Below are 18,423 nucleotides of genomic sequence, written 5' to 3'. Positions count from 1 at the left end.
AGCACCATAGACTGTTATTAAGTCTTTGGATGATCATATTTATGATAAACTCCTACAAATTTCTACAGGCAGGTGAGGGCAAGGCATGGAATTTAATACTCCTATAATATATATCACCAGCAGTGCTATAGCACTGACCCTTACACCTTCTCTCACCCATTATTGCTTTTAGCCGAGAGTGGTGTTTGTGGCTGAGAACTATGGGTTTCTGTAAAATTAGAGGACCTTATTGCTTTTATAGGGAGTCATATTATAGCTAGGAGGTACTTTATGAAGTTCACGAGATCATTGTATCCTGAAAACTTCTTGTATAAGTGCCTTGATAAGACAGTCTAATGTATTATTATTATTATTATTATTATTAATAATAATAATAATAATAATAATAATAATAATAATAATAATAATAATAATAATAATATAATAAAATAGATTCCCCCATTGTTATATTGGTTTTCTGTTCACTATCTCCATAAAAGAGCCATGAACCTAAAGTCGACCTATATCTACAAAGGCTGCTACTATGACCATGACCAGCAACAGTCCGCTGGATTCCCCCCCATGGACCCCAATATTTTGATAAGTTAGTAAAAGGGCATTCATAGAAACTAAAAGTTTCTCGCCTATGCTGGTCTCAAGGATAATTGTGGTAACGTACACTGATACATTGTAACGGAACCATGAGCTGTGGAAGTTGTATGTAGGCCATAAATAATATAGGGCTGCATGTGTTATTATAATACTGTCATGCAATATTCCAACAATAGCTCTAAAACAAGGACTTAGTGACATGTAGAAACAAAATTACCATTATATACCTAAATACCGACATAGAGTGCCCAAATAATAACATCTTAAAGTGTACAATTAATGGTGTCAAATACTGCCCAAATAATCGTATTATACTGTATACTAATAATAATGCCCTTAAACAGCTAAATAATAACCCCTGAAAATGTTAAATTAAAAGTGCCATATAGTACCCAAATAATAGTATGATACTATATGCTAATAATAGTATTCTGCATCACCTAAATAATAACACTGCAAAATATACAATTAATAGTGCCATAAAGTATCCAAATAATAGTGGTGTGGTGTGTCCTAATAATAACGCCCTATAATATAATATTCTTCCCATATATATCCATCGTAGACAATATTTATTGTTTTTATGCTTTTCAAAGTTGGGCTTTCTGTTATCGTCCTGCTTATAACTTTCCTGGGTGGTAAAATTATAGCCTGTAAGTTATTGAGCCTCTGTGAAATATAGGTCACATCTGTATTAGTGCATTTAGTGCACAGTGTTATACTGTACTCCAATCATGGTAGAAAAGCATAAGGTGAACGTAAATGTAATGTACATGTAATATGTTAAATGTCCAGATACTTGAAGAGTCCACAAATAATGGTACAATTTATTGTGCTATTATTTTGGTATTACAGTGCTCGGTTATGTAGATACGGTATTACATTAATAATGGTGACATACTTTGCCCAAATGAAAGTGCAATATCATATCTAAATAAAGCTACGTTCACATTTGCGGTGCGTCGGGCGCAACCGCGGCGACGCATGCGTCATGCGCCCCTATATTTAACATGGGGGCGCATGGACATGCGTTGTCTTGCGTTTTGTGATGCATGCGTCTTTTTTGGCGCAAGCGTCAGGGCGCAGAGGACGCAGCAAGTTGCATTTTTTTTGCGTCCAAAATCGGCCAAAAATGGACGCATGTGTCACAAAACAATGCGTTTTTGCATGCGTTTTGCATGCGTTGTGCGTTGCGTCGCCGACGCAACACACAACAACGCAAATGTGAACGTAGCCTAAGAGTGCCCTGTAATACCAAAATCATAACATAATGAACTGCATCATTAATGGTGCCATACAGTGCCCAGATATGCATTAATACAGTATAATAGCAGTGCACTGTAATACCAAAAATAACAACACAATTAATTAACCATTAATAGTTCCATACAGTGCATTAAATAATAATGCAATATCATATCTTAATAGGAGTACGTTTTATTTCCAAAATGATAACATAATCAACTGCAACATTAATAGTGCATACAGTGCCCAAAATTATAGCGCAATATCATATCTAAATTACTGTGCCCTGTAATAAAAAATAATAACAGAATGAACAGTATCATTAATAATGCCATACAGTGCCCAAATAATTGTGCAATATCATATCTAAATATCCATACCCTGTAATAACAAAATGAACTGTACGATTACTGTACCACTAATTGTGCCATACAGTGTCCAAATAACACTGTAATACAGTATCTAAATAACAGTGCCATGCAATACCAAACTAATAACACAATGAACTGTACCATTAATAGTGCCATACAGTGTCTAAATAATAGAGCAATATCATCTCTAAATATCCATACCTTGTCATACAAAATGATAAAATGAACTGTACTATTAATGTACCACTAATTGTGCCACACAGTGTCTAAATAATACTGTAATACAGTATCTAAATAACAGTACCCTGCAATACCAAACTAATAGCATAATGAACTGTACCACTAATAGTGCCATGTAGTGTCCTAATAATAGTGCAATATTGGATCTAAAAATTACTCTGTAATATCAAAATAACAACACAATGAATTGTACCATTAATGGTGCATTAAGCTCCTAGATAATAGTCTAATACCGTATCCAAATAACAGTGCCCTGTAATACATAATGAACAGTACCGTTACTGTACCATTTATATTGCTATCCAGTGTCCAAATAATACTGTAATCTAATTCACAATGCCCTGTAACATGAAAATAACACAATGAATTGTACCATTAATGGTGCATTAAGTGCCTTAATAATAGTGTAATACCGTATCTAATAACAGTGCCCTGTAACACAAAAATTAATTGCACAATTATTAGTGCCATACAGTGGCCAAATAAGAGGTGTAGTATGGTAGCTAAACATCAGTACCCTTTGGCATAAAAATAATAACACACGAAATGTACCATTAATACCGCCATATGGTGGTCAAACAATATTGTATGACCGTATCTAGATAAAAGTGCCTTGCAATACCAAAATAATAATACCATGTGCAATTAATTAGTGACATACAGTGCTGGAATATTATTGGGGATGTTAACCCTTAGTATTACGGTACCTAGACCATTCTCGTTATGATTGGCACAGTCCCTACCGCGTGCCAAGTGATCAAACTGGAACAAGTGGGGAAAGTTCTGCACCAGTTAAACGTCCCCCGCCGTGGCCGCCGCGGATTTTGCCCCTCTGAATCTGGCATGTCGTTCTTTGCATGGTGGAGATTGGGTGGCGGAGGTCCGATAATGGAGGAAGCCGGTGGTGATTCCCCCATATGTCCCTGCCTGTGTAGAGGACACAGGCTTATCTCTTCTTGCAGAGGATACCTTGCTGCTGGTGTGATTGTTCCGTGCCCTGCCCCGTGTATAGCTGGCACCAACACCTTACCTGGCGCACGCTAATCTCTCGTATTGAGGCAGCGCCAAGAAAAACTCCGATTTCACTATCAACAGAAATAAAAATAAAAAAATCTTCATAGTCAACGAAAACAATATGTAGGACCCCAGGCACTACCGATGCGGTGATGACCAGTCCTTGTGGGCACAGAGGGCACTGCTATGATCTCTGCCCTTATCTCTTTGCCCGGATTCACCTGTTTTACCATTATTTAATTCCTGTCTTTGGGAAAGCTGGAGCTTCATGACGTGTGCACCTCGAGCCGCTGGGTGGTGGATAACCCATCTCTTAGGGATGCCCTGAATGTGGCATTTAAATATGGCAAGTTGAGTACACTGTCCCGTAGACCCCAATGGGACTATTACTATTGGTTTTTTACCCCTGCTCTACTCTGCTTTGTTTCCATGTAATATCAGGGCATATGGACATGTTATTGGGGACCTAGTCCCTAATAAAAGATCCACCCCTCTATAAAGTGACGAAGAATTATTCTGTATGACGTCCTCTTTGGAGGACCCAACTCTCCTTTTTATTACACGTCGGTCAACTTTTTAAAGGACTACCATGTGATTTTGGATTTACCCTACTGACCACTGTCGGGGCAGGTGAAACCATAGGCGGCTTCGCTCTGATTGCTGCTGGTTACAGAAGCTGCACTCGCTACCTATTTTATTCAAAAGTGGCTAGTTTTGGCTCTTATTTTATTCCTGCTGCTCCCCTGAGTAATCTGTATTTTCTTATTGTAAATCCGCCATGTAGTTCTAGATAGGTAGGACCTTATATTAATGATTCCGAATATGCAAATTTTTATGGTCTTTACTAATAGGATGTGGCTCACAGGGTATTAATGCAGAGCAGCGAAGGACATGCCCCCAAAGAACCCTGTCAGCAGGATTTACATAGTTCCATAGTTACAAAGGTTGAAAAAAGACCTAGATTCATCAAGTTCAACCTTTGTTCCCCGGTCATTCATTCTCTACCATGTAAGGGGAGTGGAAGAAGACGCCGAGTCTTACTTTTATAGTAATGTATATGAACGTTGTAATGTTATTATTTATTTATTTTTTTATAAATGTTCATTTTATCCTCATGACTGGTTTGTGTCTCGGGTTTTCCTGGAGATTCTACCTTTCTACCTCAAGGCCATCCTCGGGGATTGGGGAGGTCTGCCCATTGGGGAAACCTTGTAAGGCACAGGGATATAGTTACAGCAGTTTGGGTTAGATATGATTAACAATTTGGGATTAGCCCACATATAGGGAGAGGTTAGATCTGAAAAAAAAAAAGACAAACACTTCCTAGTTCAGGGTCGAGTGAGAGAATAGTGTTCATAAACATTACTATATAAGTTAAGTTGTCTTGACTCGGTGTCTTCTTCTACCCCCCCTAACAATCACTAGATTATTTATAACCCACAGTGCCATTTGTTGTGAGAAAATGATCCAGCTCTTCTATAAGAGCTGTTATAGTGTCTGCCATTACTACCTTTTGTGCTCGGGCATTTCACAGCTCGACTTCTCTAACTGCAGAGAACCCTTTCCTAATGTTGATATTGGTTTCTTGTCTGCTTTAGATAATTATTTTTTACTAGATGGTGGCCCAATTCTAACGCATCGGGTATTCAAGAATATGCATGCCCACGTAATATATTGCCCAGCGACATAGTATATTGCCCAGCGATGTAGTATATTGCCCAGTCACGTAGTAGATTGCCCAGCTATGTAGTATATTGCCCAGTCCACGTAATATATTGCCCAGCGACGTAGTATATTGCCCAGCGACGTAGTATATTGCCCAGCGACGTAGTATACTGCCCAGCCCATGTAACATATTGCCCAGTAACGTAGTATATTGCCCAGCAACTTAGTATATTGCCCAGCCACGTAGTATACAGCCCAGCCCACGTAATATATTGCCCAGCGACGTAGTATATTGCCCAGCGACGTAGTATACTGCCCAGCCCATGTAACATATTGCCCAGTAACGTAATATATTGCCCAGCCACGTAGTATATTGCCCAGCCACGTAGTATATTGCCCAGCCCACGTAATATATTGCCCAGCCACGTAATATATTGCCCAGCCACGTAGTATATTGCCCAGCGACATAGTATATTGCCCAGCGATGTAGTATATTGCCCAGTCACGTAGTATATTGCCCAGCTATGTAGTATATTGCCCAGTCCACGTAATATATTGCCCAGCGACGTAGTATATTGCCCAGCGACGTAGTATATTGCCCAGCGACGTAGTATATTGCCCAGCGACGTAGTATATTGCCCAGTCCATGTAACATATTGCCCAGTAACGTAGTATATTGCCCAGCCACGTAGCATATTGCCCAGCCCACGTAATATATTGCCCAGCCACGTAGTATATTGCCCAGCCACGTAGTATATTGCCCAGCGACGTAGTATATTGCCCAGCCACGTAGTATATTGCCCAGCCACGTAGCATATTGCCCAGCGACATAGTATATTGCCCAGCCACGTAGTATATTGCCCAGCCACATAGTATATTGCCCAGCGACGTAGTATATTGCCCAGCCACGTAGTATATTGCCCAGCCACATAGTATATTGCCCAGCCACGTAGTATATTGCCCAGTCACGTAGTATATGGGCCAGCGACATAGTATACTGCCCAGCCACGTAGTATATTGCCCAGCCCATGTAGTATATTGCCCAGCCCACGTAATATATTGCCCAGCCACGTAGTATATTGCCCAGCCACGTAGTATATTGCCCAGCGACGTAGTATATTGCCCAGCCACGTAGTATATTGCCCAGCCACGTAGCATATTGCCCAGCGACATAGTATATTGCCCAGCCACGTAGTATATTGCCCAGCCACATAGTATATTGCCCAGCGACGTAGTATATTGCCCAGCCACGTAGTATATTGCCCAGCCACATAGTATATTGCCCAGCCACGTAGTATATTGCCCAGTCACGTAGTATATGGGCCAGCGACATAGTATACTGCCCAGCCACGTAGTATATTGCCCAGCCCATGTAGTATATTGCCCAGCCCACGTAATATATTGCCCAGCCACGTAGTATATTGCCCAGCAACGTAGTATATTGCCCAGTGACGTAGTATATAGCCCAGCCACGTAATATATTGCCCAGCCACGTATATTGTCCAGCCACGTACTATATTGCCCAGTGATGTAGTATATTGCACAGCCCACGTAATATATTGCCCAGCCACATAGTATATTGCCCAGCGACATAGTATATTGCCCAGTGACGTAGTATATAGCCCAGCCACGTAATATATTGCCCAGCCACGTATATTGTCCAGCCACGTACTATATTGCCCAGTGACGTAGTATATTGCCCAGCCACGTAGTATATTGCCCAGCGATGTAGTATATTGCCCAGCAACATAGTATATTGCCCAGCGACGTAGTATATTGCCCAGCCCACATAATATATTGCCCAGCCACGTAGTATATTGGCCAGCGACGTAGTATATTGCCCAGCCCACGTAATATATTGCCCAGCCCACGTAGTATATTGCCCAGCCCACGTAATATATTGCCCAGCCACATAGTATATTGCCCAGCGACATAGTATATTGCCCAGTGACGTAGTATATAGCCCAGCCACGTAATATATTGCCCAGCCACGTATATTGTCCAGCCACATACTATATTGCCCAGTGACGTAGTATATTGCACAGCCCACGTAGTATACAGCACAGAGCCACGTAGTATATTGCACAGCGACGTAGTATATTGCCCAGCCACGTAGTATATTGCCCAGACACGTAGTATACAGCACAGAGCCACGTAGTATATTGCCCAGTCACGTAGTATATTGCCCAGCCACGTATGTCACAGGTTAAAAAATAAACATATACTAACCTAACGATCCGAGGGCCCCTTATAGTTTAACATACTCACCATTCTTGTCGCTGCTCCTCAGCGTCCGGTCTCTCCGCCTCCTGGGATCCAACGGCGCTGTGTCGATGGGCGCGCGGCTGCCGCCATCTTCCGCTCCCAGGATGCATTGCGAAATTACTTTCGGTCTTCTGGGTAATTTCGCAAAGCATCGCTGGGAAAGGAAGATGGCGGCAGGCGCGAGTGGACAACGGAGGGTGAGTATAGCAGGTTTTTTGTTTTTTTACTATTTTTAACATTACTTTTTTTACTATTGATGCCGCATAGGCAGCATCAATAGTAAAAGATTGGGGACACACAGGGTTAATAGCGGCGGTAACGGAGTGCGTTACCTGCGGCATAACGCGGTCCGTTACCGCCAGCATTAACCCTGTGTTAGCGGTGACCGGAGGGGAGTATGGAGCGGGCGCCGGGGACACTGACTGCAGGGAGTATGGAGCGGAGCGCCGGGGACACTGCGGGGAGTATGGACCGGAGCGCCGGAGACAGTGACTGCGGGAAGCATGGAGCGGAGCGCTGGGGACACTGACTGCGGGGAGTATGGAGCAGCCATTTTCTTCCGGACTGTGCCCGTCGCTGATGAAATGGAAACCTGGAGCTCCATAATAAGTTAATATATTTACAGTGTGATTGGGTTCAGTATTAAATAGCCCCCATCTGTCTGTTACAGCAGTGATCTGATATAGAGGTGGTTCATGTAGCGCTGCGCGGGGCGGCAGCCGCAGGTGAGGCACTCATCTCCTTTTAGATCCTGACATTCTACATGAAACTGAGGGTTCAGGCTTGGAGTTTGTACTCGTGCTGTGCGTGGCTTATTCCTGTGCAGGCCATCTGTAGCCAGTGCTGTGGGCTGGCCGGGACCATAAGATCCACATTTCAATAATGGAGACCGCCGTTACTGAACGGTAACTCGGTAAGGGTTGTATAAAAGGAATAGCTGTTGGTTACTCCAGAGGTAGTGAGGCACAGCGGTTTGTCCCTACTGTCCTTCCCTGTAGGTTGCTTCATGCCTAGTGAGGCACACTGTTTTGTCCCTACTGTCCTTCTTTTGTAAGGCACACTGTTTGTAGACTCAGGGTCCAATATCCATGGCCCCTTACCAGCCTGAAAATATTAGCCCCAGTTGTCTGCTTCAGCAAGGCTGGATGTCAAAAATTGGGGGGGAAGCCCACGCCGTTTTTTTTTAATTATTTGTTTAAATAATTAAAACAATTTGAGTGGGACTCTCACTATTCTTGATAACCAGCCTTGCTGAAGCTGACAGCTGAGGGTTGCAACTCCCAGCTGTCAGTTTTGCCTGACTGGTTATAAAAAAATTACATTGGCACTCTCACCAATTTTTTTAAAATTATTTATTTACTGCGCAGGTGCCGGCTGATGAATGCTCCCATCAGCCGCTCCTGCTCTCACTGTTACTAGCCGCAGCAGGTGTCGGCTGATGGGAGCAGTAGTCCTGTCAGCCGACACCAATGATTGGAGGTAAACTTTATACCTCTGACCGACAGTGATGATTTTACTGCCGATCAAAAGTGGTGTTTGCCGTGCTGTCTTACACATGACAGCGCTACAAAAACACGGTTCTTGGGGGAAGGGGGGCTGAACCTGAACAGTAACACTGACTTCCTGGTGAAGTCCGTGTTCGGTGTCCGTGCCTGAACAGGACATGTTTGGTACAGACACCGAATTTTACTGTTCGGCTTCGCCCATCTCTAATCATCTAATCATGATATATACAAAGACACATGACAGAGTACACATTAAACAATACACATGATGCAGTTGGTGTCTTCATGGGTAGAAATGCTGCAACACAGTACCACACCCTTACAATTACACGGAGGAGTCCTCTCTTTTACCCCATTATTCCTGGCTCGATGATGGAGTGCCAATTGGTTGTCAGCTGGGGGACCTAATGAACTATCCTTGTCTGCCTTCATTATAGTCACTACTTTTATACCGCACTGCACTACAGAAGGACTGCAGTGTAATGTACCTGCTATAGCAAACAAAAATGTAAAAAAATGTTTATTTTTTTTGCAAAGTATAACAAAAAAATACACCAAAACTTTATATCACTCCTCTTTTCCATTTTATAAATCATAAAAAATCAACATATTTGGTGTCACCACATTTGTTAAAATCTAAACTAGAAAACTGTATAACATTATTTATTTCACGCGGGGGAAAGAGATTAAACAAAGTCAAAGAATTAGTTAATTAAAAAAAGTTGTTAAACCTTTGATACTATTTTTTTAATTTTTTTTTCTTCCTCTTAAAAAGGGCCTGTCACCAGGACAAAAGTGGCCAGTTTTTGGTCTTGTTTTATCAAACTTTTTTTTATCAACATCCACCTTACGGGTCCAGAGAACGTGGTCTTTATATTTAGTATTTGGTGTCTTTAATGAAGGGGCATTGCTCACAGGGTAAAAATACAAAGCAGCCCCTAGAGAATTCTGTGAGCCATACCTCCTTGGCAAAGACCATAACAATTAGCATAATGGGTGCGCTAAAGACAAAAGCCAATATCTCATTGACCATATGGCAAATTAAAAAAAAAAAACCAACAGATCCTCTTTAATTGCAGAGGGGTTGGTAGCAAGTCTATGTCCTAAGACCCCCACCAATGGCTCAAAACCCCCCCAGTGATCTGGGCATTTCAGGAGAAAAGAAGTCACAATCCCTGGCTGAGTGCACACACAGAGCGAAGTACGGATTCAATAGAAAGCATGGGATTTTAGATCACGACCTGGACCCCCCAATTTGCTTGCAATTGAGAAAAACAATTATAAAAAATTGTATCAAAGGTTTAGCTACTCTTTGATATTTTTCTTTGGCTTATTTTGACCTCTCCACTTAAAAAATTGGAATAAAAGGTGAAAAGGTGGGAAAAAAAATGGAACCAATAAAAATGAAAGTGAGGTTAATAATATAATAACATGCATTACAAAATCTTCAATTTTACTCAAATTAGTTGATGCAAAAATGAGTACACCCCACATTAAACACTGCTACATTAAGTATTTTGTATGACCTCCATTATTTTTAGGTACGGCACCAAGTCTTTCAGGCCTGGAATGAACAAGTTGGTGACATATTACAACATCGATCATTTTCCATTTTTCAAGAACGAGCTTTTTTTAGAGCCTGGATGCTGGATGGAGATTGATACTCAACTTGTCTCTTCAGAATTCCCCATAGGTGTTCGGTTGGGTTCAGATCAGGAGACACTTGGCCACTGGGTCACTTTCACCCTGTTGATTTGTTTTTTGGATCATTTTCATGTTGGAAATGTGAATGTCGTCCAAGGACACAAAGTCATTGTAGCATCTTCTCTTTCACAGTACATCTGTGAATTCATGATACCATCTATGAAATGTAGCTCCCCAACACCAGCAGCCCTCATGTAACCCCACATAAAGACACTGCCATCACCATGTGTCACTGTAGGTGCCATGCATTTAGAAAGATGAATTTAGAAAAATGTATGCCTACAGTAAAACATGGTGGTGTCTGTTTGGAAAACATAGATGTTGTAATATGTCGCCAGATTGATCATTCCATACCTAGAAGACATGGTGCTGTCCATGGATGTGATACAAAATACTAGATGTAGTATTTTTTGTTATGTGGTTTTCTCACTTTTGCATCAACTAATTTGAGTAATACTGAAGATTTTGTAATGAAATTTATATTATTAAACTTACTGTTATGTTATGGGTTTAAAAAGGTTCTATAACACTCAGTCTTGTAAAAATTTTGGAAATTGATCTTGTGCATATATATTTATTTTATGTATTTTTATGCTGTGTGTCCCCTGAAAGGTTAAAATAAAAACAGCTTTGGGGGATGTATGCTTGGATAATGGAAATCGTATCTTTCTGTGTACATGTATTGTTCCTTTTTTTCCAAATCCAGATTGTAAAAATTAAAAGGGTTGTCTAACTTTGCATTGGGGACATTTTTATTTAATGAAAGGGAAAGTCTAACCATGGGCGGTAGGAATTAGAGCCAGATATACGGTATTTTCAGGGATAAAGCTCACTAGTCCGATGCGGTCCCCGATTGGCTTTTCCCCTCCCTGCTCCAGTTGATTGACAGGTCCCTCCTTTGTGTGTAGATGGGGAGAGATCTGTCAGTCAAAGGGATCAGGGTGGGGAAAAAAGCCAGCTAGGCTTTGATTCATGCTGGGCAGCATAAATATAATGACAAGCTACCGTTAAATCCATGCATTTGGGGCAAAAAAAATCATTTTTGCCATTGGGTCTGATTGCAAATTGTGCAGCATTTGACTTTTACAAGCTTCTTCACATTCAACTTTAATCTAGTCTGTGGTAAAAAAAAAAAAACAGCTGAGAGGAGCTCAGAAGAAGACAGATAAAAGAGATACAAACTAAAACAGCTAAATATGTAATTAAACCACTTATTTAGGTAAAAAAATGTCAAAGGTGGACAACTGCTTAAAATACATCAATCACGAGGCAGCATAAGATTCCCGAAAATGTCAATGCCCCAAGTATTATATTGATTTTCAGCATTTCATAAAATGGTGGATTTTACAGCAATATTGATGAATCTCCCAGGTATGAATCACATCCGTCGTGACTAATTCTTCTGATGTTTATTGTGTCTTTTTTTTTTGTAGTTTATGAAGTGGTCACAATCACCGGAGATGTACGGGGGGCAGGAACGGACGCCAATGTCTTTGTCACCCTGTTTGGAGAGTTCGGGATTACTCCAAAGATCCATCTCACCAGCAAGTATGGCATAATGAGAACTATGGTGTCAAGTTTGAGAATTAATTAAACAGGGAATAGCAACAAAGTCATCGGAAAGTGATTTTATTTTTCATTTATATTTTTAGTGGTTTTTTTTTATTTATTTATTTTTTCATTTTTAATTTGGAAAGGTCCATACATGTAAATACTGACACCTAAGGGCAAACAGTAAAAGTGATCAGTGGAATGCTATTACTCTATCTTACCAGTAGGTGGATTTTCTAGGGTAGGTAGGTGGCGTAACAGGGTGTGGAAAGGGTCATGTTGGGACGGTTGATGTCCAAATAATGTATTTTGGTCTGCATGGCAGCCACATGATATCATGAAGAAATTAGAATGGGGAAGGGGTAATTTATGAGGACTGCCTTTAGGAAATAAATCATTATACATTATTCAATTGAAATATAAAATTAAAATATGTCCTTGAAGAAAGAGTCTCGTAAGGCAGTTTATCCCATAAATAATATGTATCACCTAACCACAGGATATATGATAACAGTGTTGGCATATGCAACAGATTGGGACTTATTATAAGTGAAAGGAGGACTTTATACTAACCAGACAGCAGATGGCGATAGTGTGTAAAGTTATATACTTGCTGTAATGTGGGGAGGGAAGCTCTCAGTGGTTGGTTGTTTTCTTACTTTCGGTTTTGCTTTTCTTCATGAATGTGTTGTCTTCAGTGCACGGACTGTGTGACACTGAATTGTATCTCATGTTTATCCAGTATGAAGTAAATACTGTTTACTCAAGATATCTTGCTGATTGAAGCTTTCCTAAGTACAGCGGTGACTGCAAGAAGACGCACTCTGCAACAGGTTATGGGCCCAGGCACCCCCGATAACCCCAGACATCCCAGGCACCCCAGATAACCCCAGGCACCCCAGATAACTCCAGGCAACCCAGGCACCCCAGACACTACAGGTCTGCACTACAAGCTCAGGCAGAAGGATCCTGGTTTATAGCCCAGATAATGGAGCACACAGATAAGCTCTGTAAACAGAAGGAACTAAATCCAGATACAGAGTGACAGAGGAATTCAGCATCCCAGGAGCTGAATATAATTGCAGAGAATTCACAGGACATACAGGAGAATATCTTCAGTACAACTCTCTAAACAAGTAAGACTATATAAAGATGATGAGTAACACAGAACTGAAATTTACAGTAGCTAAACTGAATAGTGAAAATTATCAGTTATGGAAATTCAAAGTAGAGATGTTGTTATCTAAGGAAGATCTATGGGAAGTAATTGTTACAGCAAGACCAGATCAAGATAATCAGACATGGGATAAGAATGATATACAAGCGAGAGCCACCATTAGCTTATTAGTGGATGATGCTCAATTAATACATATAAGAAATGAACAGCTAAGGGAATGTGGGAAGCATTAAGAAAACTGTATGAAAGACCTAGCTTGAATCACAAGTTATTTTTATTAAGAAAGCTGTACAGTATGAGATTGAGTGCAAATGACGATATGCAGAAGCACATATTCTCAATGATGGAAGTGATATCACAGCTAAGATCTATTGGTGAAGATGTTAAAGAAAGTCATGTAGCAGCTATATTGTTGTGCAGTTTACCAGATTCGTATACAGCCTTGATAAATGTCCTTGAGACGAGACCAGAAACTGACATTACATTAGATTTTGTGAAAACAAGACTAATAGATGAATATCAGAGAAGAAAAGAACAAAGAAATGATTCTTCTACTGAAAAGGACAGTGAAAACGCTCTTAAAGCTACAGAATTCCAAAAACCCTATAATAAAGAGACAAGAGAATGCTTCAGATGTAAGAAAAAAGGTCATTTAAAGAAAGACTGTACCATATGGAAAGCAGAACAACAAAAATTACAACATAAAAAGCATACAGAGAAAGTAAAAAACACAATTTCCGATTCATGTGAGAATAATTGGAATGGCACATTTAAAGTAACAGACAAGAAATCATCACTTGGTTGGTTTATTGATTCAGGAGCAACGAGTCATATGACAAGTGACAAGCATTTCTTTACTGATCTTGATTTAGATAAGAAAGAAGCCATTTATCTCGCAGATGGAAGCAAAATAACCGCAGAAGGTATCGGACAAGGTATGCTAAATTGTTCAAAAAAGTTCGGGCAAGATTCAAAGATACTTGTACAAGATGTGTTGTATGTTCCAAAATTGGAAGGCGGATTATTATCTGTGAAACGTTTAACAGCAAAAGGACTTACAGTGAAATTCAAAGACAATGAGTGTGCAATTATTGCAGGAAACAAGGTGATAACCAAAGTCAAGGCAGATGAACAATTATATCATTTTGACACACCAAAGGAACAGATGAAGGTATGTACACATGATCACAAAAACTGTATTCACATGTGGCATAGACGTCTAGGACATAGACACCCTGACAGTATAAGGGAACTACAGAGAAAAGAATTGACAAAAGATTTAAAGATATCAGATTGCTCAATTACCATAAGATGTGATTGTTGTATAAAATCCAAAGCCACAAGGATATCTATTCCAAAAGAAAGTGAGATGAAAAGCGAAAGACCACTTAATTTGGTGCATACTGACGTATGTGGACCCATGAAAGTGACTACATCAGGAGGCAATAGATACATGTTGACTTTTATAGACGATTACTCAAGATACACAGTCACATACTTAATTAAAAACAAAAGTGAAGTTTTTGATAAACTTGTAGACTATGTAACAAGATCAAGTAACAAATTTCAAAGGAAGCCAATTGTCATCAGAAGTGATAATGGAGGTGAATTTACAGGTCACAGAATAGAAGACTACTTAAGACAAAATGGGATAGAACACCAGAAAACTGTTCCATACACACCTGAACAAAATGGAGTAGCAGAAAGGAAAAACAGAACTCTAACAGAGATGATAAGATGTATGTTGACGGATTCCAAACTACCAGAGAAATATTGGGGTGAGGCAGCAATGACAGCTACTTATCTACAGAACCGACTTTTTTTTCTAGAAAACTGACGAAAACTCCATATGAACTGTGGCAAGGTATGAAACCAAGTGTCAATCATTTAAAAGTTTTTGGATGTAAAGTTTTCATATTCATTCCAACAGAAAAACGTTCCAAACTTCAAAACAGATCCGTGGAAGGAATATTTGTTGGATATAGTGAAAATTGCAAAGGATACAGAATCCTAGATCCCAAAACAGACAGAGTTACGGTGAGTAACAGTGTGACATTCATTGAAGATTTGAATGAAGACATTATGATTTCAGTTGAAACAAAAAATGAGAAAACCAATAATGACACAACTGAAGAAATATCTGATGAGAAAGAAGCAGAAGTTAATGAAGAAGAAAATACTGAAAGTGAAGAATCACAACTACAAACAGACACAGAACCAAGACGTTCAATGAGAGAGAACAAAGGAAAACCACCAAAACGTCTCTCATACAAGACAAGCACAAGAAAAATCTATGAGCCTACTTCTTGGGAAGAAATATCTAAACTGCCTGTAGAAGAAGCTAATAAATGGATAGAAGCAACAGAAACAGAAATTAAATCCATGCAAGATTCAAATACATGGACACTAACAGATTTACCAGAAGGAAGAAAAACCATAGGATGTAAATGGATTTTTAAAGTTAAATACCAAACAGATGGCACAGCTGAAAGATACCGAGCAAGACTCGTAGCTAAAGGGTATTCTCAAAAATATGGAGAAGACTATGATGAGACATTTGCTCCAGTTGTCAAACACACTACAATAAGAACTTTACTTACAGTTGCAGCAAGGAAACACATGCAACTGAGACATCTGGATGTAAAGACAGCTTTTCTGAATGGAGATTTAACAGAAGACATTTATATGGAACAACTTCCAGGATTCAAAGATGAAAGAAATCCAAACAAAGTTTGTAAACTACAGAAAAGCATATATGGTTTAAAGCAAGCAGCTAAAGCGTGGAATGACAAAATCACGGAAGTACTTACAAATGAAAAATTTCAAAGAAGCAAAGCTGATCCATGCTTATACACAAAAAGGCTGATTAATAGATGGATTTACATACTCATATGTAGACGACATTTTGATTTGTTTTGAACAAGAAAGGGATAATGAAAATATTCTAAAAATCCTGAAGCAACATTTCGAAATCAAAGACTTGGGAAATGTAAAACAATACCTAGGAATACAAGTAGAAAGAGAAGAAGATGGAAGTTTCCTACTGAATCAAAATCATATGATTCAAGACATAACAGAAAAATTTGGATTAAAGGATGCAAAAACAGTAAAGTCTCCAATGGAAACTAATTATCTCAAAGAGATGAACAGTGAACAAAATATGCTACCAAATAATGAAGAATACAGAACAGCAATAGGAAAATTACTGTATCTAGCGACCGTTACAAGACCAGACATCGCAGCAGCAGTAGGAATCCTGAGTAGAAAGGTATCAAAACCAAATAAAGCTGATTGGAATGCCGTGAAGAGAGTAATACGTTATTTGAAAGGAACTAGCAATGTTAAGCTGAAATTACCCACAAGCGATGATTGCATTTTAACAGGATATGTTGATGCAGATTGGGCTGGAGATCCAACTGACAGAAGATCTACCAGTGGACATATTTTTTTCCTCTCAGGTGGACCAATAAGTTGGACAAGTAAGAAACAGTCAATTGTAACACTATCTTCAACAGAAGCAGAATATGTTGCCGCAGCACACGCGAGTCAAGAAGTACTGTGGTTAAGACAATTGTTGACAGAATTAGGACAACCACAGTTGGCACCAACAAAACTAAAAGAGGACAATCAAGGATGTCTTGTTCTTGCTCAGATGGAAAGAGTCAATCCAAGAACCAAGCATATTGATGTGAAATATCATTTCGTGAGAGATCATCAGGAACAAGGAGTCTTGAAGTTAGAGTACTGTCCTACTGAAGAAATGACAGCAGACATTTTCACGAAGGCGTTGAATGCTGATAAACATCAGAGACTAATAAAAAAGTTGGGTTTGATTGAATAAGTCCTTACTGAGAAAGGGTGTTGGCATATGCAACAGATTGGGACTTATTATAAGTGAAAGGAGGACTTTATACTAACCAGACAGCAGATGGCGATAGTGTGTAAAGTAATATACTTGCTGTAATGTGGGGAGGGAAGCTCTTAGTGGTTGGTTGTTTTCTTACTTTCGGTTTTGCTTTTCTTCATGAATGTGTTGTCTTCAGTGCACGGACTGTGTGACACTGAATTGTATCTCATGTTTATCCAGTATGAAGTAAATACTGTTTACTCAAGATATCTTGCTGATTGAAGCTCTCCTAAGGGTACCGTCACACACTGCCATTTCGATCGCTACGACGGTACGATTCGTGACGTTCCAGCGATATCGTTACGATATCGCTGTGTCTGACACGCAGCAGCGATCAGGGATCCTGCTGAGAATCGTACGTCGTAGCAGATCGTTTAGAACTTTCTTTCGTCGCTGGATCTCCCGCTGGCATCGCTAGATCGGTGTGTGTGACACCGATCTAGCGATGCGTTCGCTTGTAATCAGGGTAAACATCGGGTTACTAAGCGCAGGGCCGCGCTTAGTAACCTGATGTTTACCCTGGTTACAAGCGTAAAACTAAAAAAAACCAAACAGCACATACTTACATTCTGGTGTCCGTCAGGTCCCTTGCCGTCTGCTTCCTGCACTCAGTGACTGCCGGCCGTAAAGTGAAAGCAGAGCACAGCGGTGACGTCACCGCTGTGCTGTGCTTTCACTTTCACTTTACGGCCGGCAGTCACTGAGTGCGGGAAGCAGACGGCAAGGGACCTGACGGACACCAGAATGTAAGTATGTGCTGTTTTTTTTTTTTTAGTTTTACGCTTGTAACCAGAGTAAACATCGGGTTACTAAGCGCGGTCCTGCGCTTAGTAACCCGATGTTTACTCTGGTTACCCGGGTACCTCGGCATCGTTGGTCGCTGGAGAGCTGTCTGTGTGACAGCTCCCCAGCGACCACACTACGATTTACCTACGATCATGGCCAGGTCATATCGCTGGTCGTGATCGTAGGTAAATCGTATAGTGTGACAGTACCCTAAGTACAGCGGTGACTGCAAGAAGACGCACTCTGCAACAAACAGTAGGATTCCTAGATAGTCTGATCTCAAGAATAAAAGGACTAGTGGTACTGAGCATGTGCGACTACTGCTCATACGCTGCGGCTGCACATGCTCAGTACCACTTTGCTCACACAAGGAATTTTAGGACCCTGTTCTTATGATTGGTG

The 18,423-nt window shown here is 40.3% G+C and overlaps 1 protein-coding gene across 1 annotated transcript in view; it reads left to right on the top strand.

Annotated features, from left to right (window-relative positions):
• The window catches only part of LOXHD1 (lipoxygenase homology PLAT domains 1), a 269,874-nt gene that overhangs the window by 48,132 nt on the left and 203,319 nt on the right, over positions 1–18,423 (top strand). The window contains exon 8 of the mRNA XM_069746857.1: positions 12,034–12,148. Within this exon, the coding sequence (XP_069602958.1) occupies positions 12,034–12,148 (115 nt within the window). The remainder of the gene's footprint in view (positions 1–12,033; positions 12,149–18,423) is intronic.

This window comes from Ranitomeya imitator, chromosome 1, assembly GCF_032444005.1.
Source record: "Ranitomeya imitator isolate aRanImi1 chromosome 1, aRanImi1.pri, whole genome shotgun sequence".
In the NCBI taxonomy this organism is placed as follows: domain Eukaryota; kingdom Metazoa; phylum Chordata; class Amphibia; order Anura; family Dendrobatidae; genus Ranitomeya; species Ranitomeya imitator.
This window is presented reverse-complemented; position numbering and strand designations above follow the sequence as displayed.